We start from the raw sequence: 27,778 nt of genomic DNA, 5'->3' as shown, positions 1-27,778 counted from the left end.
TTATGTTTACTATTGTTACACTATTATTATTATTACTACTACTAAGGTGTGCTTGTTGCAATGTTAAGGCAAAATTAAGTACTATAGCAGGATGTTTGCTGAGTCTCAAAAAGTATTAAAAGTTGATAAATCAATGTAAAGAAATTTAAGGTGCTTAAAAAGTCTTAAATGCTGTTTTGCAAGGTATTAAATTTGATATAATTTTCTAATTTGCAATGTCTGGTTGTATGCTAAAGTTTGCCTGAATTAAATCTGTGAATATCATCCCACAGCAATTCGTAACTTTTTGATTTAGTGGCTAATTCGGATGAATTTGTAGGATCTAATTCATACAATGTAGTACGATTTGCTCATCACCTAATGACGGTTGGGGTTAAGAGTGAAGTTGGGTGCCACCGCTCCTTTTTAAATTCGTAGGAATTAGCCACTAAACTGACAAAACGTAAAATACTTAGGTTTCCTCGTGAGATCAGGCTGGAATATCAGGATGCTGTGTAGAAATTAATGAAATCCTGCTAGACGTGACATTATGCTTAATAGATTAGTTTACTACATTAATATTTAGTAAACATACTGTAAGTTAAAATCTTGCCTCGTCTTAAAATGTACTGAAAGAGTCTTAAGAAAGGTCTTAAAAGGTATTGAATTTCACTCTATGATTCCTGTATATACTCTGTATAGTGTTAGGATTGGTATTTGTAATTATGAATTGCTTGTAATTATACTGTTATTAGTAATTATATGTAACATTACAGCAAAATACTGTGAAATGACGTGTTACCTAAAATGCTATTATGATAATTGTGGTAAATATAAATCCAAGAATCCAGTTCTACTCAGTTAAAATGGTATAATCCCAGTAACTGTTTTACAGTTTTCATGTAGGACAGCAGTGATGACCAATGATTATCATGGCTTTGTTAGTTTTGCGAGGGCTTTTAAATAACATTTTACTAAGAAATAGCAGCTTCTACTTAATAAATTATGTATAATAACATAATCCGGAATGAATATTTTTAATATTTTAATAAAGCCTCTGCTGTTCGCGTTTATATATTTGATTTAAAATACAGTAAAAAAAAGAAATCCTGTGATAGCACTGTAATATATTGTCCGTTTTTCAGTTTAAATATAATTTAAAATGCAATTAATTAATGTGATGCACAAAAAATAATTGTAATAATTTATATAATAAAAATAATATAAATAATAAACATATACAAATATAAATCACTGTTTTGAAATATGCAGTGGTCATGCAAAATAATGCAATAATTCTTCAAAAATATGTATTTTTGAGTAGTCTAATGCACATTCTGCCCTATATATTGTATTTGCATATATGTACTTGAGATGTTTGTACAGCATGTCAAATCTAAATTATGATTGTTTTATTTTAAAGATTAAATAAATATAAATTTAGAGCAATTTAATGGAATTTTTCTAAAGCGCACATTATGAATGAAATAAAATACCTCTCCTCCACTCTTGATCTCTAAAAACATGACTGCAGATTTGACTACAAACAATCAAACGTTTTTGCATCTCTCTTGCAGTGACAGAGACGCACTTCATCTAAAAAGTGCAGGTACCACAGAAAGAGAGAGAGAGAGAGAGAGAGACAGTAAGAGAAGAATAAAAGAGGGAGGGAGAGAGAGAGAGTGAGAGACAAACAAGGGAAGCCAAAGAAGAAAAGACTCGGAGCTCCCTCTGCCCCCTCAGATCTCTCCAGGGAACGAGAGAGTAGGGCAGAAAATACAGGGACGGAGGAAGAGGAGACTGTTGAATGTAGTTGAGCATCGCATGCAGAGGTAATAACATCATATTTCTATTCTAATCAAAGAGACGAGGGCGAGAGAGAGGGGCTTTTCCATTGGTTCTGCTTTTGAGATCAAATACCAGCAGGAAATGCTTGAATTCATATTTTAAAAAACTGAGAGGCAGAGAAGGAATGAGAGCGAGAAATGGGTAAAGCAGGCGAAAGGAGGGAGAAAGAGAAAAACGCTAAGTTAATTAACTGTCAGACTTCAGAAAGCTGTGCAGGATCAGAAGCCCAAGATAAAACAGAGCAAAAATATATACGTCCAGCACGTTCATGCATGTTTGGCTTCTTTCTGCTGTTTCATACCTGGTCGCAGCAGCCAATGAGAGACTGTGATGGGACCAAAGCTGACACCCAGAGCAAAGCGGACCACAGATTTCTGACATGGTGTCGACCCAGATTGATGGAAGGAAAATGAGGGGAGAGAGGACAGACGTAGACAGACTTGTGTCGCTGCTTCAGAAAACACAGGTAAACGCTTGCGTTCTTACAGCCTGCTGTGTAACTTAGTTCACCATTTTCCACTATCATTTCAACACCTTTGTTTATCCACGCTTTGCTCTGTTTGGAGGGATTACACACCGTTAGAGCTCTGTTATGGATTTATGCACGGCTGCAAATCTCCTTAAAAAAAAAAAAAAGAGGCATTTGTTGTTGTTTTTTTAAATCATTATGATTGGTTGAATCAGATGTTTCCTTACATCAGCCAAAATGAAATATTCAGCAAGAGTATTTACGTTTTAAATGAATGCAATGGCGTCTGTGTTTGTGTCTTAGGTCAATAAATAGACATAAAACATTATTTCATATTTCATATAAATTTATATTAAGCAAGCTGCTCAATAAAAAACAAAGATTAATTTTTATTTATATTTATTTATAGATGTTTTTGATATACTTAAATCATCGTTTTTAGCAATACACTGTATAAATTCAAAAACGTTCTGTCTAAAATTGTGTTTTAAGGTTGATATATTGTCGTAAAATCATAATTTTAAGCAATACTCTGCATAAATTCAAAAACGTTCTGTCTAAAATTGTGTTTTGAGGTTGATATATTGTCGTAAAATCATAATTTTTAGCAATACTCTGCATAAATTCAAAACATTCTGTCTAAAAATGTGTTTTGAGGTTAATATATTGTAGTAAAATCATCATTTTAAGCAATACATTGCATAAATTCAAAACATTCTCTCTAAAAATGCTTTTTGAGGTTAATATATTGTCGTAAAATCATCATCTTAATGCCTAAATTGAAATGATTAGCATTTAAAAACGATGAAGGATATTTCCTTTTTGATGCTGTATCTTGCACAACTTCTATCTAAAATAAGGAAAAATTTGAGTTTGCATAAAGACTAAATGATCCTAAAATCATCCATGTGTGTTCATACATTTATCGTATTTATCACTGACTCATTTTGAAGAAGTATGTTGCACAAGTTCTAATGGATATATGGAGAATATTGATATATAGACATATTCAGTGTTCATTTAATAATATTATGACTTGAATGATAAATTATTGCCACTTAAAATGACAAATTACCATTGAAGCAATATGCTGCACAAATCTGAAAAAAAGTGTCATTTTGAGTTTGCATTGAGATCAAGATTTATAATGTGTTTATATATCCATATTATTACTCCATTACTCACTTTGAAGCAAAATGTTGCACAAAGTGTCTAAAAAGTAATTTCTTGAACTTGTTTAGAGATTAAAATCGTTCATGTGTTCATACATTAATAAAATTACTTAATGACTCACTTTGAAACAATATGTTGCATTCCCTCTTTAAAAGTTCATATATTTTTCATATAATTTCTGGAATTCCAAACTGATCAATTATTTTCTTGAATCTGAAATTGATCAATTAACTTTCATTCTGTTGTAAGATGACCGGTCGTATTAGATGCTCGTATATGTCCTGTTATTGATTAAAATGTCAAGACATTTGCACTTAAAACTGTAATCACTAGTCAACAATCGTTTATCGAGTTGGGGTCAAACACATGCAGCTGTCCTTTACCTCACATCTCCAATCAATGTGTGTTTTTCAGATGGTAAACCGAGGACGTTCTTCCTCTGATGTGTCCACCAGATATTTTGTAAGGTGTTGTGCTGTAAATAAGGTGTGTGGACTCAGTGTACAGCACTAATCTTAGAGACGGGGGAGGAGAGCGATTCTCCACATACATACAGTACAAACCCCCTCTGCCAATCAGAGAGAGAGAGAGCAGCAGAGCGAGTGAAGAAACAGGGGAAACGGCTCCAGCAGTTATCTTAGGTGGACAGAGAGAAAGAATTACACTCGAACACGCCACACGGTACAAGACGCTTCAGCCGGCGGAGGCGGATAACTGGCCAGACGCCTCCTATCTGCAGCTCCAGACCAAGAAGATTCCTCACTAATTCTCTCCCGGCTTCATCCCAAGCTTGAAGAGGAGGAATAAGGGAAGAAGAAGGAAGAGGAAAGTGCTTTGTGACTTCCCTGAGAGTGAGGGCAAACGCCGTCAATAGAAAGACTGAGAGAGAGAGCAGGGGAATTCTCCCCCTCGCCCTCTCTCGACCCGGATCACCGTCAGGCTGGCTGGCACAGCCATGGCCTTCACCTTTGCGGCCTTTTGCTACATGTTAACACTCGTGTTGTGCGCCGCCCTCATCTTCTTCGTCATCTGGCAGGTACGTTTTGAGCCATCTATTGTGTAAAACTCTTAAAAATGAAGGTTGTCCTGACATTATTTATGGAACGAACACACTATTAAGAAACTTTTATTAATGCATCAATGCATGAATGTTTTGGATATCATTATTACATTTTTGGGTCTGTTGTGAACCTGACCTACAGTCAGAATTATTAGCCCCTGTATATATATTTTTTTCCCAATGTCTGTTTAACGGAAAGAAGATTTTCCATAACATTTTCTAACAAAATAGGTTTAATAACTCATTTCTAAAAACTGATTTCTTTAATCTTTGCCATGATGACAGCACATAATAGTTTACTGGATATTTTTCAGCTGTTAATTCAGCTGTCTATGTCTAACAAGGATGGATTTCTAGCTACTGCAGTAGCCAGTGGCACCACAAGGGGGGGCAAAGTTGAGATGAAGGGCCAACGCCATTCTGGGGCCTCCTGAGTAGGCCTGGGCGATATGGCAAAAATGCAATCTTGATAATAATTTTCCATGTTGAACAATAACAATATATATTTTGATTTAAGTGTTTGCATCAACATTCATTTCCAGACGCACACACCCAGGTTAATAAATTCCGCGAGCGCACTGCAAGTCACATGACAACAAGTGCCTTGAGTCAATTGACCAATCAGCTTCAGCTTGTATGGAATATACACATTTCGGTGGACTAATTATCTCAGACAAACACAGAACAACTAAACACTCCAGTGCTTTGTAATTTTTTTCCATAAATCAGACTGTTCAGAGTGACAGCAACCTACCAACACCGCTACACCCCACCAACCTCTGCGGTAGAATTGTCAAGCGTTGACCGGCCCACGGTGATAAAAACATTGAGGCCCACTGCATTAAATGGTAAAACATAATTTCAACTGATAATTCGGTCAAAAATAACTTCGACAAAAATTCGGTACATCTCTAACATCAACACACTTCTAGATTCCCATTGTTGCACATTTGTGCAGTGTGATTGGCTCTTAGATCAAAACAGAGTAAAAAAAGTCCAGCGCTTATTAATGTTATTGACCTAAATTTAATCGCGATTCAATATAATATTGTTTATCGGCCCAGCTCTACCCCAGAGTTACTATTAGGGGGCCCAATCAACCCCCCCTTCAATTTTGTCCACATCCCCAACACTCATCCCCCCGCTGTTCAGTTTCGGGACACCAATACCCCACCACCCCCGGCCCATTCTTCACTTTCGTCCATGACACCTCCCCCCTGCTCCTCTCTTTAGTCCATAAAAGCCCCCACTAAAATGTTGTTATAGTGCCCGTATCGGCCAGCGGCACCCCTGGCAATGGCACACATTTTTCTGATGATATATTTGGTTTCATGCCAGTGGTAATCAGGGTCGGAGCAAGCTGAACTGCCGCTCTAGGCAATGGACAGTCACGCCGCCTCAACCCTAAAGTGAAAACGGGGTTCTACCCTCTATTCTGCCGCCCTAGACGCGGATATAACTGGGGGTGCGGGTGGTGAGGGTAGTGTCGTGGATGCCGCCCTCTCTATTCTGCCGCCCTAGACACGGTTATAACTGGGGGCGCGGGTGGTGAGGATAGTTTCGGGGATGCCGCCCTCTCTATTCTGCCGCCCTAGATGGCCGCCTAGGTCACCTCTATGGATGCGCCAGCCCTGGTGGTAATAAAGCAGTGAGAGAATTAAATCAGATGCTGAAATAATAGTTTTCCTGGGGTCCCTTTAAAACATTTATATGGAGTAATATAATGGTAATGTTATAATTGGAATGTTTTCAATGAAACAGTAAAATAGCATCTGTCGTAAACATAACTTGACGATACTTCACACAGACTCAACTTTAACTCAAACATTGTAACCTAATTATATATTAGAAACATCTGATTTATAAAATACACAGAATTCACATTTTTTATATGAGTGTGTCTAATTTACGATGTAAAGCAAAAATGTTGCAGATATCCCAAGTATCCCGGAACTTCCGGGAGTTTACTGCAAATGCATATAGACTACCCAATGCCCGCAAACGAATGATAGTCTTCCGAAAATCACGCGTCTTCCGCCTGGTTTTCAAATACTTAACGTACCCTTGTCCACCGCATCCCTCCCCGGTCTTCAGATACATCACGCAAGCCCACGCCCCCACCCCTTCACCCCCCCCGCTCTTCAGATCATCGCATGCACGTCACCCACCCACCCCCCGCACTCTTCAGATACATCACCTGTTGACGTCATTCCTGCACCGCTCAATTATGACAAAACATCACACCATCATCAGCCACCGACAGTATAGGAATAAAGGTAAACTGCGCTTATTGAATCACCTGACATTTATTATGAATTCTTGCAATTGTGAAAGAAATATTCTTACACTATTAAATACCTCAGGCCACTAGTGACCCTATACACTTTTTAAAGAATTTAAGTATAAACCTTACATTATTTTGTATTGTTTTCCTTGTTGTATTGTTTAATACTAAGAAGGCTGATGTCTAACTTTAAAAAAAGGATAACGGAGTGTGTAGTGAGTATGTTCCGGGTAACTAGCCACTCAAGATAACCATTTAAGAGATAAAATGTTCTTCATGAAAGCACTAATTTCACTAACAAACCTTTATTTTTAAGAGTGTGTACGAGTTCCTGTTACCTGCGACACTTTCACACTTTCATTTCAATTGGCATCAGAATCCATGTCATCGCCAAGTTTCTGACTGTGTAAGTGTGAATGTGTGTGTGAATGTGTGTATGTGTGTGTGCCAGTTCTTGAGTGCAGAGACTGGTGTGTGTCTGTCCAAGCTGTCTCCCCTGCCCTTAACAAGAGCCCTTATCCATGAGGTGAATACAAATCACTGCAGTTATTATTAGAGCAGACATTCTGAGTCATGGATGATTAATGATTTACAGAACAAGTAGACGGATACAAAAAAAATGGAGGAAGGAGGTGGGAGTTTACCTGTGTGTAGCTGTGCACAAACACACACACACACACACACACACACACACACACACACACACACACACACACACACACACACACACACACACACAGTATATACACATACTGTCAGTAATAGATTTAATAATGTATCTTCTGACAAAGATTTAAGAACAGTTTTATGTTTTTCTTCATTACTCTAATTAGACAAATTTTTTATACAGACTTAGAAAATTGTGTAAGAAATATACTATTGCCAATAAATATTTGAGTTCAGATGCAAGAACCAACCACCAAACCAAGTGCCATCTGAAATGTTCATCTAAAATTATCCACTGCGTAAAACATATGCTGGATAAGTTGGTGGTTCATTCCGCTGTGGTGAACCATGATTAATAAAAGGACTAAGCCAAAAAGAAAGTGAATAAATGAATTAAATAATTTAGTTTTGAAGAATAGTTTGTGAGTTTTAAAACAAATAATAATACATTTATTAATATGTTAATATTCTGTATGTTTTACAGCAATAAAAAATCTAGTAGACAATGTAAATTATATAATAATAATTTAAAAATATATTTTTTGTTCAAAATGTATTTATTTATTATTTTTTTAATTGTTTAGACACATATATACATTATGTAAATATAATTTATAAAATTTAAATATTTCACAATATCAATTTAGCCATCTATTCTTTATTCATTCATTCATAGCAACCCCCACCCCCTTTTTAAAATGTATTTATTTATTTATTTAATATGTGTTTTGGTTTGCTTTACTTAAGCAGTTTATATGACGTTATTTATTTATTGTATTCATTTAATTATTTTGCATTGTTCTGCTTTAATGTTAATGCTCTGTATTTGATTTTTTGATTTTAAAATTTTTGATTTGGTTCATCTTAGGTCAGACATTAAAATATACATAATATTAAAACATATAGATATACACACTGATATAATTCACCAAACAAGAAATTATTAGGAAAACATCATTATGCACTAAATAAGTATAAAAAAGGTAAAATACCACATATATAAACAAAGATAGACGAACATAAGATAACAAAATAAGAATAATAAAAATCAAACAAAAATAAATAAATAATACAAAGAAAAGAAAGGATTAAAGGCAATTAAGATATAGGTCTCCTTAAAAATTTTTATAAAAGGGCTCCAGACTTTCTGGAACCGTTCTGGCTTTTGTTTTATTGCGTATACCGAATCTTTTTCATTTAAAGAGCATGTAAGAAATCAAAAACCCATTGCCGATAAGAAGGGGGTACTGCTGACTTTCAACTCATAAGAATAAGTCGTCTAGCCAGTGAGGTTGCAATAGCTACACTATCGGCCTGTAATGAATTTAATGCAACATATTCGGGCAGGATTCCAAACAGTGCTGTTAAGGGGTTTGGGTCTTCTGACAGTGAAAAAACAGCAGAAAACACATGAAGACTTTCCCCAAAAATCAGACTAGAAAGTGTGTAACAGTGTGGCTGGTTCGATTGTACAGCGAAGGCAAAATTTTATTCAGTTTATTTCTAGACCCCAGTGTATTCTGTGCACGACCTTGAATTGAATGAGAGTAGGCCTAGCGTTTATTGATGATGAATGTATTCTTGCAAGAATAAGATCCCAGATATTTTATTTGATATTCATCTGCATTATTTAAAATAAGACAAATCAATAAAGAGTTCAAATCATAAAAGAAATGCCAGCTGACCCAGCCAGAACTCGAACCAGCGACCTTCTTCTTGCTGTGAGGCGACCCTGCTGCTCTCCATCTATTCCTCAAATCACTTACTAAATATGTATACAAATATTGATTCAGCATTATTATATTATTATAAAATATTTACTTTTTAGAATTCAGATTTTTAAGTGTGGCTTGTTTTCAACACCATTCCCTGATGCGCGCACACACACACACACACACACACACACACACACGCACGCTGAAGAGGAAGAGGTCAACATCTCATTTGAACTCGGCCGGTTGTTCTGTGCCTGCCTGCTGTCTGCAGAATCACAAATGAAATTTACACAGTCGCCGCCAGAGACCCCAGCATCATCTGTATTCTTCATATTCTCGCAAAAAGCAAACAGCAGACAAACACAATGGCCCTGAACGGCTAAAATCGTCCTGAAACACCGCTAAAACACTGGAGAGCAACACTTCCAGCATCCAAAACACAAGAAGTCAAGATTAGACGGCAGACTGTACGTGTAAGACGTTCAAAGGGCCATTAAGAAACAGACTTGAAATGACTGAGCATTGACTAATGACAGGAGTGGGAGAGAATCTGAACATGAGTCATTTGGTGCGAGTGTAAATGTATGTGAGAAGAGGAGAGCATGGAGACAGAGAGTGGGGGAGGCTGCGAGTCTGCGGATGACTGAGAAAGCGTGTTATTGAAACGCTTATCAAACCGTAATTTCGATCTGACACTCCATCCCCCCTTACCCCTCCTTCCCCCCCCCATCTTCACATGGCTATCAGCCAGTAAGAATTCACTTCTATGGTAACCATGACACCCGATTGCCATGGCAACTGCATCTGTTTACAGAGAACAAAGTGAGCAAGATATGAGCTGTGTGTTCCGATTGACTGGGTCCCTACGCAGTGTTCCCTACTCCCTGTTGCCTGAGTATGCTGTTCATTCCTTCACATTCCTTCACCTTATACTAGACAAACCTGTTCATTGGGAGAATCCTGTAACGCCATCACACCAAAAAGAAACGCCAGTCATGATGTGAGGGTTGACCAAATAAATTGGCTAATGCTACTGGGAATTACTGCATTATACACACCGGCCATTTTATTGGGCACACCTTACTTGTACCAAGTTGGACCCCTTTTCAGATTCAACAAGGTACTTCCTCTAACATTCCTCAGAGATTTTGGTCCATATTGATATGATAGCATCACGCAGTTGCTGCAGATTTGTCGGCTGCACGTCCATGATACGAATCTCCCTTTCCACCACATCCCAAAAGGGCTCTATTGGATTGAGATTTGGTGACTGTGGAGGCCAGTTGAGTCCAGTAAACTCATTGTCATGTTCAAGAAAACAGTCTGAGATGATTTGTGCTTTATAACATAATGCTTTATCCTGCTGGAAGTAGCCATCAGAAGATGAGTACACTGTGGTCATAAAGGGATGAACATGGTCAGCAACAATACTCGATTTGACACGGCTGTGGTGTTGACACGATGCTCAATTGGCACTAATGGGCTTAAAGTGTGCCAAAAAACATCCACCACACAATTACACCAACACCAAGGCAGGATGGATTCAAGCTTTCATGTTGTTGATGCTAAATTCTGACCCTACCATCCGAATATCCCAGCAGAAATCGAGACTCATCAGACCAGGCAACATTTTTCCAATCTTCTGGTGTCCAATTTTGGTGAGCCTGTAAGAATTGTAGCCTCAGTTTTCTGTTCTTAGCTGACAGGAGTGGCTTCCGGTGTGGTGTTCAGCTGCTGTAGCCCATCCGCCTCAAGATGCTATTCTGTATATCTCGGTTGTACCGAATGGTTATTTGAGTTACTGTTGACTTTCTATCAGCTGGAACCAGTCTGGCCATTCTCCTCTGACCTCTGGCATCAACAAGGCATTTACGCCCACAGAACTGCCGCTCACTGGATATTTTCTCTTTTTCAGACAATTCTCTGTAAACCATAGAGATGGTTGTGCTTGAAAATCCCAGTAGATCAGCAGTTTCTGAAATACTCCAGCCCATCTGGTCCCAACAACCATGTCACATTCAAAGTCACTTAAATCACCTTTCTTCCCCATTCTGATGCTCAGTTTGAACAGCAGCAGATCGTCCTGACCATGTCTACATGCCTAAATGCATTGAGCTGCTGTGATTGGCTGATTAGAAATTTGTGTTAACAAGTAGTTAGAGAGGTGTACCTAATAAAGTGGCCGTTAGTGTAAACCTCTTTATTCATGAGGAAAACATGGAAACTCCACACAGAAATGCCAACTGACCCAGCCAGGAATCGAACCAGCAACCTTTGGTTAAAACAACTCAACAACTTTAACAACAACTTTTTTTTATGTGTTGATGTGGTGTTAGCTGTATTGTCTTTAATGATTGCAAATCATTTCAATTTTATTTTAAGATTGCAAAAAAAATGTTGTAGTTTTCATTATTAGTTCATTAAAAGTTTCTTAATTTTAAATTTCAGTTGAAGTTTCATTCAATTTTTGTGTTTTTCTTTTGTTATTTTTATTAAACAGGCCTATGTTTATACAATTTTTTAAAATAGAAAACTACAACTTTTGAGAAAATAAACTAACTGAATAATTACATGTTTTATTTATTTTATAAATAGTTTTAATATAAAAATAAACAAAGTTGTTATGAAGTGTGCAGCTATTTTTTCTTATTTGACTGTAATGATGATATTTGAGGATGGTGCGGTGGCGCAGTGGGTAGCGCTGTCGCCTCACAGCAAGAAGATCGCTGGTTCCCTCCTGTTCTGGTTTCCTCCATAAGTACACATGCTTTATAGGTGAATTGGGTAAGCTAAAATATCCGTAGTGTATGTGTGTGTGTTTCCCAGTAATGGGTTGCACCTGGAAGGGTATCCGCTGCGTAAAACATATGCTGGATAATTTGGCGGTTCATTTCGTTGTGGCAACCCCTGATTAATAAAGGGACTAAGTCGAAAAGAAAATGAATGAATAAATGAATGATCGATGCTATTTGAGTTTTAATGGCTCATCTTGCGCACTTTATTCTAGAGAACAGTCAATCGAAGACTTATTTTTCGTCACTTAGTGGACAATTTTCTCTAATCTTCTTCCTTTGAAGTGATGATTTATCATTATTTGGCAGGTTCATGTTTGCTCACATCTGAACAGAATTTCATATAAGATGGTGGAATATCATGTAAATATCCATTTTAAAGTCCATTAACAAGCAACTGGAAGGGGAAAAGCAGGGAGGAAGAACATGACTTAGCCGTGATGAAAAGTTTAACAAAATCACAGATGGTTCACTTATCCTCTTAAGCCAGCTAAATGTGCATTGGTTTTGTTGGAATGATCGTGTAACACAAATTCTGTTTGTTTTTCCTCAAGATTATTGCGTTTGATGAGCTGCGCACAGACTTCAAAAACCCCATCGATCAGAGCAACCCCACCAGAGCGGTAAGGCTTTTCTTAGATCACGATTCCTTTTAAAAGGCTTGAGCTTCTCTTCCGACTGTGAACAGCGGGTTTCAGAATGACTCTCCAGTGTGCATGCACACATGTGAACACACACACACAACATGCATTCCTGTACACCCTTACAAAACACTTGAAGCATGCTGTTAGAAATCTTATTGCATTCTTCTGTGTTTTTCTCAGAGGGAAAGAATATTGAACATTGAGAGAATCTGCAACCTCCTCCGAAGGGTGAGTGAAACTTGAGAAAGTAAGATGGAGAGGACCTTATATCAGCTGTTTTTAAATGTGTTAGGCATGCGCTAATATTACAATTTGGCAAGATTTAATAACATTGCATTACATTCTGGGTCAATTTGAGTCATTTTGATTAGATCAACACACTCATTTTAGATTAACACACTAATGTGCTGCAAATTGGATTTACCAGATTCTGTTACCTTTGTGATGTCTATAGGTAAATATGTCCTGCTAATTGTATGTCCAACTGGACAGAATAAAAAAAAACAAAGATGTATTTCATAACATCAGTCACTCAGCTAGGTTGTAATGGCGTTTTCATTTATGCATTTGGCAGATGCTTTTATCCAGAGTAATTGTATGTGCATCATGTTTTTTTTCAGGTCATGCATATGTTAATTTAGCTGGAAATTGCTTGTTGATCTTAACATTGCAAGTGCCATGCTACATCCACTTGAACTTTCCACTTTGCCTTTCTACATCTATTCCTTGTCCGTTTAAAATGCTAAATTCATTCTTTAATTTTCCACACACACACTCATACACTACGGACAATTTAGCCTAACCAATTCACCTGTACCGCATGTCTTTGGACTGTGAGGGAAACCGGAGCACCCGGAGGAAACCCACGCGAACGCAGGGAGAACATGCAAACTCCACACAGAAACACCAACTGAGCCGAGGATCGAACCAGCGACCTTCTTGCTGTGAGGCGACAGCACTACCTACTGCGCCACTGCGTTGCCTACTGGGAAATTAAAATGCTAAATTGTTGTTGTTTATTTTGAGGGGTAAAATTAGATAATAAATAAGTGCAGGTATAATTTAGTATGGCATTTTAAGCAGCATTGCACTGAATTTTATTAGACATGGGGTTAGTTCACACAAAAATTGTATTTTTTTTACTATTTACTCACACTCAAGTGGTTGTAAACTATTATAAATTTCATTTTCAGGATGTCAGCGGTGTCTTAAAAAGTCCTAAATTGACTGAAATATTGTCTGTAGATGTTAAATCATTTTAAACAGGTCTTAATTTTTCAGTTTATGTAAAGCTACCCAATCAATCCAACACACATCCAATCACCAACAATACATCTCAATTAAACTTTTAGCAAAACTATATTCATAACTAATATTATACCAGTCTGTTGTGCATACATTTTTTTTTTTAAAGAGTTTTGTTATGTTAAAAAAAATGTACGAATACACCAAGGGTCTACTTGTTTTGACACATTGTTTCAAATATGTGGCTTATTAGTTTTTTGATGGGGCAAGTAAATTAATTTAAAAAAAATTTGTGCTGGGTGATTAAAAATCCTTAGTGTTTAGCCCTATATGAGTCTGAAATGTCATCCTTCATGGTCTTAAAAAGTCTTCAATTTATCAGCTTATCAACAAAAGCTATTTAAAATCATTCAAACAATTAGTAGAAGAATTTCTATTACCAAGAACTGATTTCTTCAGATATTTACAAATAAGAGATTATTTTACAAAACATAAAGAATGGGAGAATATTGTCAATCCAAACGAAACAGAAAAGTTAATGATGAAAATATTGATGGGAACTACTGGCAAGCAAGTTATTTCTAAACCTCATAACAGTCTGTTATCATATTATCCATATAAAACTTTTGCATATAAAGAACGGTGGGAGGCTGAAATTACACACACAAAAAAAAAAACTGGACAGATATACACTTAGAAGCCCATACAGTAACAAACTCAAATGTATGGAGAAAATTTAAGTGGAAAAACATTACAAGATATTTCCGTACTCCACAAATTGTAGCAAAGATAAGAATAGGCTCATCTAACAGATGCTGGAGAGAATGTGTTGATCATTTAGGGACCCTTTCTCATATCTTTTGGTATTGCCCAAACTGCAGCAGTTCAGGGATGATATCTATAAGGGACTTGGAAATACATTTTGTATTGATATTCCCTTTGATCCAACCGGGGCAGTCCTAGATATGGTACCTGAGAGCATAGCTCAGGGGGGGGGGGAGAGTTATTTACTTCAAATATTGCTTTTAAAATGTATTACATCTAACTGGCTCAAATCAGACCCACCTACATATGAACAATGGATCAAAACAATTAAAGAAACTTATGAAATGGAAACAACTTATTGCCTTAGACTCCAGATGAATATATTTGAAGATGGAACCCAATTCTTAGAATCATACATGACTAACTTTAAACATACAACATATATTTAGTAAAGAGCCTCATTTTATACACAATAAGTATATGAGACATCTGCCAACCCCCACCCCCCTTTTTAATCATTTTATTTATTTTTTTACCTTTAACACAGTATATATTGTTTTAAAATAACACTGTACAAATGTCTTTCCCTTTTTCTTGTTCTCCCTAATCTTTTCAGTACCCATCTGTATTCTTATTGATTATTTCTGATGTATCTCTGATTTTTAGAAAAAAAAAAAAATCTTCAATTTGACTTGGTGAAACCCACAGAAACCTCAATTCTTCTGTTTAAGATAAAACTGGACATTCTGAAGAGTTTTGTGCTGAAAAAGCAGCCATTGACATCCTTAGTAAACATGGCTGTTTCTCTCAGCGTTCTTCAGTATATGTTCCTTTGTGATAAAACAGAAGAAGAAACTCCAACAGGGGAACAATGGATGAGTAATCAATGACAGAATTAAACATATAGGGTGAACTACCCCTTTAACTCTACAGGCCTACAGGACTACAGACCTATAAGACAAACTATAGACAATTTTGATGCATGTAAACAAAAACAATGGTCCTAACAGATTTCCTGCTTCACTTTTTAAATTTCTATAGCTTCCCAGAATCCAAAAAGAGCCACATAATGATAAATAATGTTATGATAGCTGTTTTAACATTAAGTTATGATTGAATTGCTTCTTGTTACACTTATGAAATTGTCTATAGACTTGAAACTGTCCCTAACTCTGTTTTCCAGCTGGTTGTTCCAGAATATTCCATCCACGGGCTGTTCTGCCTGATGTTCATGTGTGCGGGGGAGTGGGTGACTCTGGGCCTTAACATCCCGCTGCTCCTCTATCACCTCTGGAGGTACAAACTTTTCCTCACCCTCATCTACTTAACTCCTGAAATTAAAAACAAGTTCCCTGTAGCAATTTCCTCTCTCCTACTGTCAGGTTTTTCCACCGTCCCGCAGATGGCTCTGAGGTTATGTACGATCCAGTGAGTGTGATGAATGCAGACATCCTGAATTACTGCCAAAAAGAGTCCTGGTGCAAGCTTGGCTTCTACCTTCTGTCCTTTTTCTACTATCTGTACAGGTAAATACTCCTCATTTGGTCAACCACTAAGCATTTATATATGAGTAGTACAAATGCAGTACAAATGCTCTTTTTTGTTAAACACCATTTATAAAGATCAAATAGAGTATAAACCTCTAAATAAAGTCTGATGTTTGATAAAATATAAGAGATCATGAACTTTATCAAGTCTTCAACTGTACGCTCTATGATGTGACAGCAAAAATGAAGAAAAACTATTCTTAATAATATCCAAATAATGGGAGAGTGATTTATCCTCATTGTTGGACACTTATATCATAATTCAGTGCTATTTCTTTTATATGAAATTATGAAAAATATATATTTGAAACACTTTTGTAGAGATTTCAAAAATTCTGAGACAAAAACTTGACAGGTGCACAGCATGGGCTCCACAAGGGGCTTCAGTCACATGATCTTGATTGGGGTCCTTCAACTAATTTCCTTTCAAATGGCCCATTTAAAATTAGCACATAATGTCAAACCAGCATACCCCAGAGGTTTTCAGTGACAAAATTGATCAAGTTCCTATGTTTTTAAAAATATATAAATGAAAATAATGATTTATTTAAGTTTTTATGATCTTCTTTTTCATTTATTAGAACTATAATTTACTATAGAACTATAATCGCGATCTTTTAACGATTATATATATATATATAAATATATATATATATATATATATATATATATATAATCGTTAAAAGATCGCGATCTCGATTCAACCCCCTAGACGATCTTAATTCTGCATTTCTAGTATTCTGTCAATCATATTTACAAGTTCAGGGGAGAAGAAAAGGTGCCCGCGCGCTCTACTTACTAGGTGCATTCGATATAAATATATATATATACACATACAGTGAATTATTTAGAATTATTACCCCTTGAATTACTAACCCCTGTTTATTTTCCCCAATTACAATAAATTGACAGTAAATAATATTTGACTCGATATTTTTCAAGACACTTCTATACAGCTTAAAGTAACATTTAAAGGCTTAACTAGGTAAATTAGGTTAGCTAGGCTGGATAGGGTGATTAGGCAAGGTTTTGTGTAAAGATGGTTTGTTCTGTAGACTATTGAAAAAATATATAGCTTAAAGGGGCTAATAATATTGACCTTAAAATGTTTTTTTTTTTTTTTTATTAAACAGTTTTTATTCTAGCCAAAATAAAACAAATAAGACTTTCATGTTGATCTGCAGGTACAACAGGCAGGCAGGCTGTAAATGCAAATAGTCTCTCTGCCAGCAGCAGGTTTCAGAAATAGCACTTTCTCCGGTAACGGCTGAAATCTAAGCAGCCCTGATCTCTCAAATGGAACTTTCCCAGGCATTATAGCAAAGACTAAATGAAAAACTGTCACCTCGCAGCAAGATGGGCGCTGGTTTGAGTCCCTGCTGGGACAGTTGGCATTTCTGTGTGGAGTTTGCATGTTCTTCCTGTGTTCACGTGGGTTTCCTTCCGGGTCTTCCGGTTTCACCGACAGTCCAAAGACATGCACCATAAGTGAATTGGGTAATCAAAATTGGCCTTAGTGTGTGAATGCGAGGGTGTATGGGTGTTTCCCAGTACTGGGTTGCAGCTAGAAGGGTCGGAATAGTTGGCGGTTCATTCTGCTGTGGCGACCCCTGATATATAAGGGACTAAGCTGAAGGAAAATGAATGAATGAATGAATGATAAATGAAAAATGACTTTGAAACTTTTCTGAAGATTTTTGTTCGTCTTTGTAATTCAATTAATTACATTTTATTTGTAAAGCTCTTCTCACAATAGTTCTCAATCCAAAGAAACTTTACAGAAGGTGCACATTATTACATTAAAATAAAAAACAAACAAACTATAACTCAAGATAAGGTGTATTAGATAGATACCTTCATATATTAACCTTCATATTATTTGTGGTGGTTTTGTTATTATGGGACATTCCACCATGATTTTATTATTAGATTTATTATTATTATTATTATTATTATTATTATTATTATTATTATTATTATTATTATTATTATTATTATGGCTCTTACTTTTTCCAGGAGATTTATTTTATTGATTTTTTGAAGGCCTAACTATTAGCCCTCCAATGACATTTTTATTCTTTTCAAATATATGAAATATAATACATGACATTTTGTAAACATTTTCTATTACATTTTTTCGGTGAACTGTATGCAGTTACAAAATCGTCATGTTTAAGGTTTTTTTTTTTTATTTTTTATCTACAATCTCTACTGCCTGCTAGGTATACGATAGAAAGTGGGACTCAGATTGTGCAAGAAGCACTGCATTAAATGGCATTTTCTCCATGCCATGTCTTGGAGTATTTTCAGTGGTGTTTTTGCACTCGCCTGCTGATCCTGACAATGTAAACAGCTTTTCATCTTGTATTACGCTTGAACAACTAAATGAATGCTGAAGTCTATTTAACTGATTATATTTTTATTACATTACAACATCGATGCTGTAAAAGGAACCCTATGAAATTGAAAATGTCACAATAACCGTTCACCGAAGACTTAACCATACGGGATATTAGTTTTTAGAAATTGGTTATTAAAACCATTGTGTTTAATACAGCACATTAAACACCACTTCAAGAGTTCACACTTAGCTTAGCTGATGATTGATTATAAAGCTTGTTTAGCATGCTGTCCTAGGAGAGAGCCCTGAGCTCATAAGATCCTCAAGCCCAGGGCTCCCTCGCGTTGCAGAGCGAGAGGGGAGTTAGAGCTCAGGTAGATCTCGAGAACTCCCCTGCTGTTGTAGCTAATGAACAAATAGGGATTGCTATGAAGAGATAACCACTTACTACAAGCACATCTATGGTGCTGATTAGGATTAGTAAATTAGTTGCATGATTTTGGATGGTGGGAGGAAATCGGTGGACCTGCATGGGGAAAACCCACGCAAGCACGGGGAGAGCATGTGAACTCTGGACAGAAACGTTGACTGGCTTGGTAAGGACTAGAACCAGTGACATTCTTGCTGTAAGGCAACAGTGCCACTCATCTAGGAAAGGAGGATGAGTAGAGGTGGAATTTTTCAAAACAAAGATGGCTGTGGTGTGGAACTTAGGTTATTTATCAGACCCCCTAGTTTTTCACGAATCCGCAATCTCTGAATCCAGTGCAAAATCAACAAAAAGTTGAATTTTTTTTGCGATCCTGCAAAATTCTCAATTAAACACAAAATATTTGCAAAAAAATGTAAATAATCTCATAAAACATCCAATTTCAAACCCCATGATCAAAATATCTTTATTTCAGTTTGCAATTAAATTATTTACTTATAGACATTGCATACGCAGCAGACGTGATGTATTTGAGTGTCGCACCTGCGCCCTAACAAGCATTAAATTACATGCGCAAATTTTGTGCATTTGACTTCAAAAAGTTGCTTCAAATTGCAACAAAAAGTGAGAACAAACATCTAAAAAACGGAGCAATGGAACATACAGAAAAGCAAGCAGCTTACAATGATGGAGATTGGTTTAAAGATGACGGCTGCTGGACTTGATCGAATTGAAAGACATTATTTGTGCTCTACACGTATGGCTGGTATTATGGTGTTCATGAAATCGATAAGTGATTTCGTTAAACTCTTGCCCTGCAGTTAACGAGAGAAAACCAAAACACCAAAAGCCAAACCAAAACCCACGTTTTAGGTGTATAGTAGGGGAAGCCCTAATGCATTTTCTGAGTGAGGTACATGTCAGATGCTCCAGGGAGCGAAATCTGAAAGAGAAAAAAGTAAGTTCATGCATAAAAATTATAGTCTTCCTTTGGCTTGACAAGAGACCAAAATAAAGAAGCTTGATTTGTGTCCTTGTCATTGTGTCAGATTGCACAGCTAACATAGTAGGCTACCTAATATGGTAAATAATATATATAGTTGAAGTCAGTGAATTTTTTTTTCTTTTTTATACTTTTTCCAAATTATGTTTAACAGAGCGAGGAAATTTTAACAGTATGTCTGATAATATTTTTTCTTCTGGAGAAAGTCTTATTTGGTTTATTTTTGCCAGAATAAAAGCAGTTTTTAATTTTTTAAACCCTATTTTAAGGTCAAAATTATTAAACCCCTTTAAACTAAATATTCTCTTGATAGTCTGCATAACAAACCATCATTATACAATAACTTGGCTAATTCCCCTAACCTGCCTAGTTACCCTAATTAACCTATTTAAGCCTTTAAATGTCACTTTAAGCTGTACAGAAGTGTCTTGAAAAATATTTAGTCAAATATTATTTACTGTCATCGTGGCAAAAATAAAATAAATCAGTTATTAGTTATTTAGTTAAACTAGTATGTTTAGAAATGTGTTGAAAAATTCTTCTCTCTGTTAAGCAAAAATTGGGGAAAAAAATAAACAGGGGGCCAATAATTTTAAATTCAACTGTATGTATATATATCACAAAATTGTCCGCAAATTTCTGGGAATTACTGCCACAAACATGACATGACAATGACATTACTGTCATTTTTATTGCGAAAAATCACAAAAATATTACATAAATAAAACAAAATCGCGAAAACTTGGGCGTCTGATTTATAGAGACTTAGGAATCTTCTGATTGGTAAATAATTAATTGGCTAATGCAGGACCAGCTGTGTTCAATCATTAGCATGTGATACTCTCGAAACTTCACATAAATAAAAAAAATGTTTTCACAATATTCAGTTTTTACTGTTTATCAATCAAATGAATGCAGCCTTGGTTAGCAGAAAATACATCTTACTAAATATTTTTATTTAGTAAGCCATTTTAGCCATTTTAAACTCATTATCTGCATTTTAAACTCATTATCTGCAAACTGTTTCTTTGTGTTCCGTCTTTCTTAAAGTGCTTGTTTCCTTTATGTAGTTTTGTATGCTCTACTTCATTCATTCCTTTCTGTCTGGGTCTCTTTTGCAGTATGGTGTACGCTTTGGTCAGCTTCTAAGTGATCAAATGAAGGACGGAGGAGGACTCTAAAAAGAGAAGAAGAGAAACGACAGAACAAATACCGAACTATGTTGCGCTCTCCTCTCCTCATTTCCACAGACCTTGTTCAGCTCCTCCTCAGATCTCCTGGGTGGGGATGGACGATGGACAGATGTAGAAAACGGAGCCATCAAATGTAAAGCTGCCTCAATCACTGCCATTAAAAAAACACAAAAACAAGAGGACAGGTGGAACCAAATGAAAACGAGTGCAATAGAGAGCGAGAAGGAGAGGAAATGGTGAACAAAAGGCTCAGGCAGTGTGGATGTTTTGTAACACCGTTTCATTTCTCAAGGGCTGCTGAACATTTCCGCTGCTCATAGCAACAAAACGCTTCTTAACGCCGACGAAGAGACACACAACCAGACCAATACCGAATGTGTTTCCTTGAATTTAAAGTCAACAGATCTTGGACTTTACGTTGCAGTGTCCTTTCTTTTGCAGATAACAACCACTTCTTTTGTATGTGTGTGCGTGTGTGCGTCAGAGTATTTAATAACTGCTAAGTATTTGCTATTTCAGTATTCGTGGTAGATATACCTATACAATTACCCTGTATGTAAAGGTATAATATAATAATAGATTAAATATACGGCTCAGTTGTTGCAGTTCAGTCAGGGTAGTTCTCTTAGTGTCCTTAAAACAAACAAACAAACAAAAAAATGCACAAGAACTCTATTTTTACGTCCAATCAGATGGCGAAGTTTACAGACGCTTCAAAAGCAAATCAACCAATGAGATAAAAATACAAGCCGGAGAAACTGTTTGAGGAGCATCGCATCTGAGGATTGACCCCTAGATGTTCATCCGTCACGAGGACCAAGCAGACTCTTAATTGAGACGGGCGTGCGGGACGGCCCGTGCACAAGAGATCTGACCCCGAGCTCTCAAATACTCGATAGACTGTGACCAATCATAAAAGCACTTTTCGGAAAGCCAACAGATGAACTGTAGCAAATCGACAGAGGACGAAAAGCGAAGACGTTCACAGATGATGCTTTTGACAACAGACTATCAAACACAAACTCTTCAGGCAATCGTCTGTGTTGTTAGATTATATACAACATTAATTGTTGTGTGTATATCAAATAGGGCCTCTCGAAACACCTCATTTGGAGTTCCCGTTGTTGTGCTGTGTCCATGGGTCTGCTAAACCAGTAGATTTAACGATTATTTAACTAAAGCTGTGGCTTCGTAGATGAATAGAGTGGCCAATGCATCACTCATGAACTAGAACGCCTTCATTATGACATTTATACACACGCACAAATTGAATAACGAGTGCTTTTTTAGCAACGCCGCCATATCTGATTTAAACTCCTGGGTCTTGTTTTTAATTTCTCCATCTTGGCTTTGACTTGATGTACCCTCAAAAATGTGAATATTTCTATTCTGGACAATCGCTATTAGTGGGCCGAGAGACAGCCGAGTAGGGTCTTCATTATAGACGTCATCTCTGAATGTCTTTTTGTGATTAATATTAGTTCACATGCAGTATCCGCATTTAAGAATATCTGCATGATTTTTGTCTTTTATACAAGATTCATTAACGTACGCTACAGCACCTTTGGTAACTTTGAGTTCTGTGTTCAGTTGAACACGGCCGGATATCTTATATACTCCGAAAGCAATTCCACATGTTGTAATAAAACAATGTTGCTGACTACAAAAAAAATAAGTTTGTTGATTTTTTTTTGTTTGTTTGTTTGTTAATTTTTCGTTGGTGTGGAAAGTAAACGTGTATTTTTTTAATTCTTTATACAGCAAGGATGCATTAAATGTGATGGTAAACATTTAATAAAACGCAATTATAGCAATAAAACACAGTTTTGTGTTACTTTGTATACAAGATAGTAGGGTTAGGTCGATGCCACACACTTGGGGTGCTTTCACACCTAAACTTTTGTTTCGGAACCTGTCTCGTCTGCCCAGTTAGCGCGGTTTGTTTGGCATATGTGAATCCAGCAATCGCGCTCGGATCCGCGCCAAAACAATCGATCCGAGATCGCCTGAATGAGGTGGTCTCGGCTCGATTAAAAAAAAATCTGAAGTGGATCGATTGTAGAGAGAAAGCGATACGATCCGAGCCTGGAAAATAAGTATTTAACATGTCATCATTTTTCTCAGGAAACATATTTCTGAAGGTGCCGTTGATTTGAAATTTTCACTGGATGTTGGTAACAACAAAAGACATCCACAAATGCAAAGAAAACAGACCTAATTAGTTTACAAATGAAGTTGTGTAATGAAATGACACAGGGGAAAAGTATTGAACACATGAAGAAAGGGAGGTGTAGAAAGGTAGTGAAAGCCTAGACAGCAAGTGAAATCCCTCAGTAGTTCTTCAGCAACCCTCTACCTTTTGTCATTGTAAATTAATTTCAGCTGCTTCAGTTCATCATCTACATTACCAGGATGATAACCAGAGTGGACATTTCAGCAAGATAATGATCCAAAACACAGACAAGGAAACTCTCAAATGCTGTCAGAGAAAGTAAATCACGCTCAGCCAATCACTGGACTTGAATCCAATAGAAAATCCAAATTAAAGATCAAATTTAATAGACGAGACCCACAAGATTTATACACTCTGTTGAAGTCTGTAACAAAAATCACTCCTGTGGAATGCAGGTGACTTCATTCTCTATATGTGAGGCATCTTTAGGCTGCCATCCACTTTCATATAAAGTATTAAATAGGTTTCAATAGTTCAGTACTTTCTCCTTGTTTTAATTCATCAGTTTTTTTTAATTATTATTTTAGATTTTTTTTTTGTATTGTTTGGGTTTTTACCAAAATCTAGTTCAATTCCATGTCAACAGCTCCTTTACAAATATTATTACCAGGAAAAAATATGATGTGTTCAATACTCATTTCCCCACTGTATTCTGGACTACTAAACAACATCTATTGTGACCGTTATAAATAAAGTGACATGAATGGATGTTCACAGTATTACATTTAGATATGCAAGCATTGCATCAGTTATTTTTCTTTTTCATTTCTTCTTTTGATTGGACGAACACAATAGAGCACAACAGTCACTGTTTCTAAAGAGAAAGCTAAACCTTTAAAGACAATCCTATTCTAAGCTTTGAGGTTGCATTGAATGTTTTTCAAAGAGCCCATCAATTTGCATTTGGCAGAATTTGTGCAGGAAAACTACATTACCCATTTATATTTAGACCAACGAGAACAACATCAGTGTAATCGAGCGATCTCAAAAATCCTTTAGTATTTGTTCACATGTGTATATTTTGTAATACACTTATATATTTTTCAAGAATTCACATAGATATTGTTTGACGAGTGTTAGCAAGTTTGGGATGCTGTCCCTTGAGAGAACCTATAAATTTATAATTGAGCCAAGGGCTCCCGCCTGGTCGATTAAGCATGTAAGGGGAGTACGAGATAGTTTTCAGACATTTTCAGTTTGTCTATTAAATTTATGATTAAACATGTTTGCATAAACAAAAAATTAAGAGGGATGCGAAAAACAAGCATTAAAAAATGAAATTGGGAAGTACAAAGCACTCAAGGTGGTTCTTGGTCCTGCTCAATAAGAGGGTTCCTCCAGGAATTTTTAAGTTCCTCAGAGAACCACCCCTTTTGAAAGGATGCCTAGAGGTTCTATTGACAAATTCCCGGTTTATAAACATTCAGGGTGCATATGCAGCGAGGTTGCAGAAAAAAAACGGAAGCGCTAGCATTAACAGCTAGGGAATTGACATGCCGTACAGCGTTTGTTGTTGTTTTAGAGATAAGTTTTGTTGATTATTTATTGTATATGTATATATATATATATATATATATATATATATATATATATATATATATATATATATATATATATATATATTATTTACATAATGCTTTCAACGTATTATAACAGCTTGTCACCCAGTGATAAACACAGTTATTCTGCAAAATTAACGTTAAAGTGACCGGCGTTCATCTGACAGGTCCATTTTGCAATAGCATCCTGCTTATGGATACTGGATACGACGAAATGGCCAGCATCCAGCCCGAAATATACAACTATCTCATTAACAACAAGTGATTTTACAAGAGAGAAATTAAAGGCCTACAACTCTTTGGATGCCAAAAATACCAGATTCAACACTATGTAGTGATAGAAACCGAGGTTCTGCCTAGCCAAAGACAAGGAAAAAAGACAGAACAGTACAAGGCCTGGGTAATCATCAACAAGCAAAACAACTCTATGGCAACTGCACCTGTATGGTAGGGTATGTGAACCTACATTTTTACATTTCATTCCCAGCATTCAGTCTCCGGAGTTTAATTAACCATATTTAACTGTTTTTGCTGCAATCAAAAATGAGTAATGTGTGTGATTCACAGGGCCGCTGCTGGCCAAAAGGGTGCCCTATGCAAAATTTTACTGTGGTGCCCCCACAGAGGAACAAAATCACACAAAAATATGCGTAAAAACATGTATTTATTTATTTATATACATAAACACTCAAAATTATACTTAAACATTCAAATATTTAAATTACAAAATAATAGTTTACATCAAAATAAACACAGACATGTCTTCTACAGAAGCATTCCCAATTTCAAACATTTACAAAAGGTAAGGAATGAAGCCCTCTCTGTACCTGTAGAGATGGACGGTTCTCAGTGCTGCAACCTGTGTCTGTACATGTGCAACTGCTGGTGCCTCTGGAGCAGTGCTGGTCATGCCAGCTCATCTTCTTTTGTGACAAATTTCAGCATTGAACCTCCATGTACAATACAGAAAAAAATTATTCATTTAAAAAAAAAAACTCATGACATACTAGTAAAACAAGGGACTAGTCAAGCACTCCTCATGAAGTGTCTAAACTACAACCAACATGTAGATTAAATTGCACTATAATCTACGGTGACAAAAGCTGGCCCTTGCTTTCAGTATTAATCAGAAATATTAGTTGTTTTTAACCTTTTGATAGACTACATGGGTCTAAAGTGACCCGCCTATGTTAATTTTTCTATGTGTATTTTATAGCTTGTGCATGAAAGGGTTAATAATCAATGAGTGTGCTTTTAAACAAAAACTTTGTTAAAATTCAGAAGAAAAAAAAAATCATTAATGAATTTATGCAATAAAATGGTTTATGGCCTGTGGTTTACAGTAATTTGACTCATTTTATATTATTGATCTTTCAGAAATCACAGAATGAGTCAGTTTTGTTATTTCATATAGTAATGTACACTCTCAGAAATAAAGGTACGCGAGCTGTCACTGGGGTGGTGCCTTTTCTTGTGCTTTTCATATTGGTACCTAAAAAGTATATATTAGTACCTATACATTTTAAGAGGAACATTATTGTATCTTTTAGGTACTAATAAGTACCCTTGAGGTATTAATGTGGACCTTTTAGATACAAATATGTTCCATTTGAAAAGGTACCACCCCAGGGACAGCTCGCATACCTTTATTTTGAGTGTATACAAAAATGAAAAACTGGTCTATTAAAAACACACCAATCTACTGATGTAAAGACTAAAGAGACTTTACTGCCATTGCAGTGATACAAGCAATAACAACAGCAGCAATAGAAAATGTATAGAAATAGACAAAACAATAATAACTGCAAAGAATAAAATAATATATAATTATACAGCATAATATAATATCTATATATTAATAAATAGTACATGCAGTGGAATAATTGTGCAGGGCATGTGTACGTAGCTGGTGTGCGAACAGAATTGTTAAGTACTGCACAAGTTAATATAAATAATTGAGTTTGTGTAATTATCAGCAACATGGGGCAAACGCAAAAATTCATAGAACATGTTCTGTCATAGTTTAAAGCACAATGCATAGCCGCAAAGCAAAAAAATTGAACGTGAACAACACAAAAGGCAGATTTGGTGCAGTTGAAGCAAAATTTAAACATTATACTATAATTTACTTACTAATTTACAACCAAAAATATGTTTTCCAGATTCATGAAAGTGATGTGCCCGATTCACCTTTAATTTTTACAGTGTACCCCTGAGCAATTTTTGTTTGATTTTGGATCACGGAATTTAATTCCAGTCTGCCAATATTGCCCTTCATTTCTGCCTTCTTTCCAAAACAATTTTAATATCTTTCCCAATTTCCTAACTTTGTAAGGACAAACTGTATAAAAAAAAATATACGTTGCAATTTTAAAATGCAGAGGGAAATTAAGGAGGGCATTTTATTAAAAAATAAGATGGCCTGCAGAAACAGGAAATTTAATTCCAAAAAATCTAAATACATAACTTGAAAGAGAATAAAACTGTGATAAGAGACGATGTGAAGGGTGAAAAGGAGGAAATTGAATTTCACAAAAAAATAATAAATGAAAAAATAAATTCAAAGAGAATGCATCAGCGATAAGACCAAGGACGAAGGCCAAGACACAGAGAAAGTTTATAAAGAATCTGAACACATTCTTGCGAGTCTCCAGCAAAAGGAAATGTGAAAGAGTGATAACGAAAGGGAGAGACACGGAGAAAGTGTGAGTGCATTGGAGTCAATAAGAGGCTAACACAGTTTGGTTGCCATGGAGACACAAAAAGAATGAAATGCATTTTATGTTAGGTTGTGTCTCCTTCTCGCTCGCTGAAAATCAAAAAGCCTGTCCA

General features: G+C 36.1%; 1 protein-coding gene across 4 annotated transcripts; it reads left to right on the top strand.

The window, feature by feature from the left end:
• The first annotated feature begins 1,720 nt into the window (after positions 1 to 1,720).
• Positions 1,721 to 22,826, top strand: cnih2 (cornichon family AMPA receptor auxiliary protein 2). 4 transcript variants are annotated; one of them, XM_021479172.3, is made up of 8 exons: positions 1,721 to 1,811; positions 2,142 to 2,293; positions 3,884 to 4,505; positions 12,541 to 12,609; positions 12,811 to 12,858; positions 15,824 to 15,936; positions 16,023 to 16,166; positions 21,083 to 22,826. In XM_021479172.3, the coding sequence occupies exons 3-8, from the start codon at positions 4,425 to 4,427 to the stop codon at positions 21,108 to 21,110; spliced, it is 483 nt and encodes a 160-aa protein (XP_021334847.1). In that variant the 5' UTR covers positions 1,721 to 1,811; positions 2,142 to 2,293; positions 3,884 to 4,424; the 3' UTR covers positions 21,111 to 22,826.
• Positions 22,827 to 27,778: the final 4,952 nt, after the last annotated feature.

This window comes from Danio rerio, chromosome 10, assembly GCF_049306965.1.
Source record: "Danio rerio strain Tuebingen ecotype United States chromosome 10, GRCz12tu, whole genome shotgun sequence".
Lineage (NCBI taxonomy): Eukaryota > Metazoa > Chordata > Actinopteri > Cypriniformes > Danionidae > Danio > Danio rerio.
This window is presented reverse-complemented; position numbering and strand designations above follow the sequence as displayed.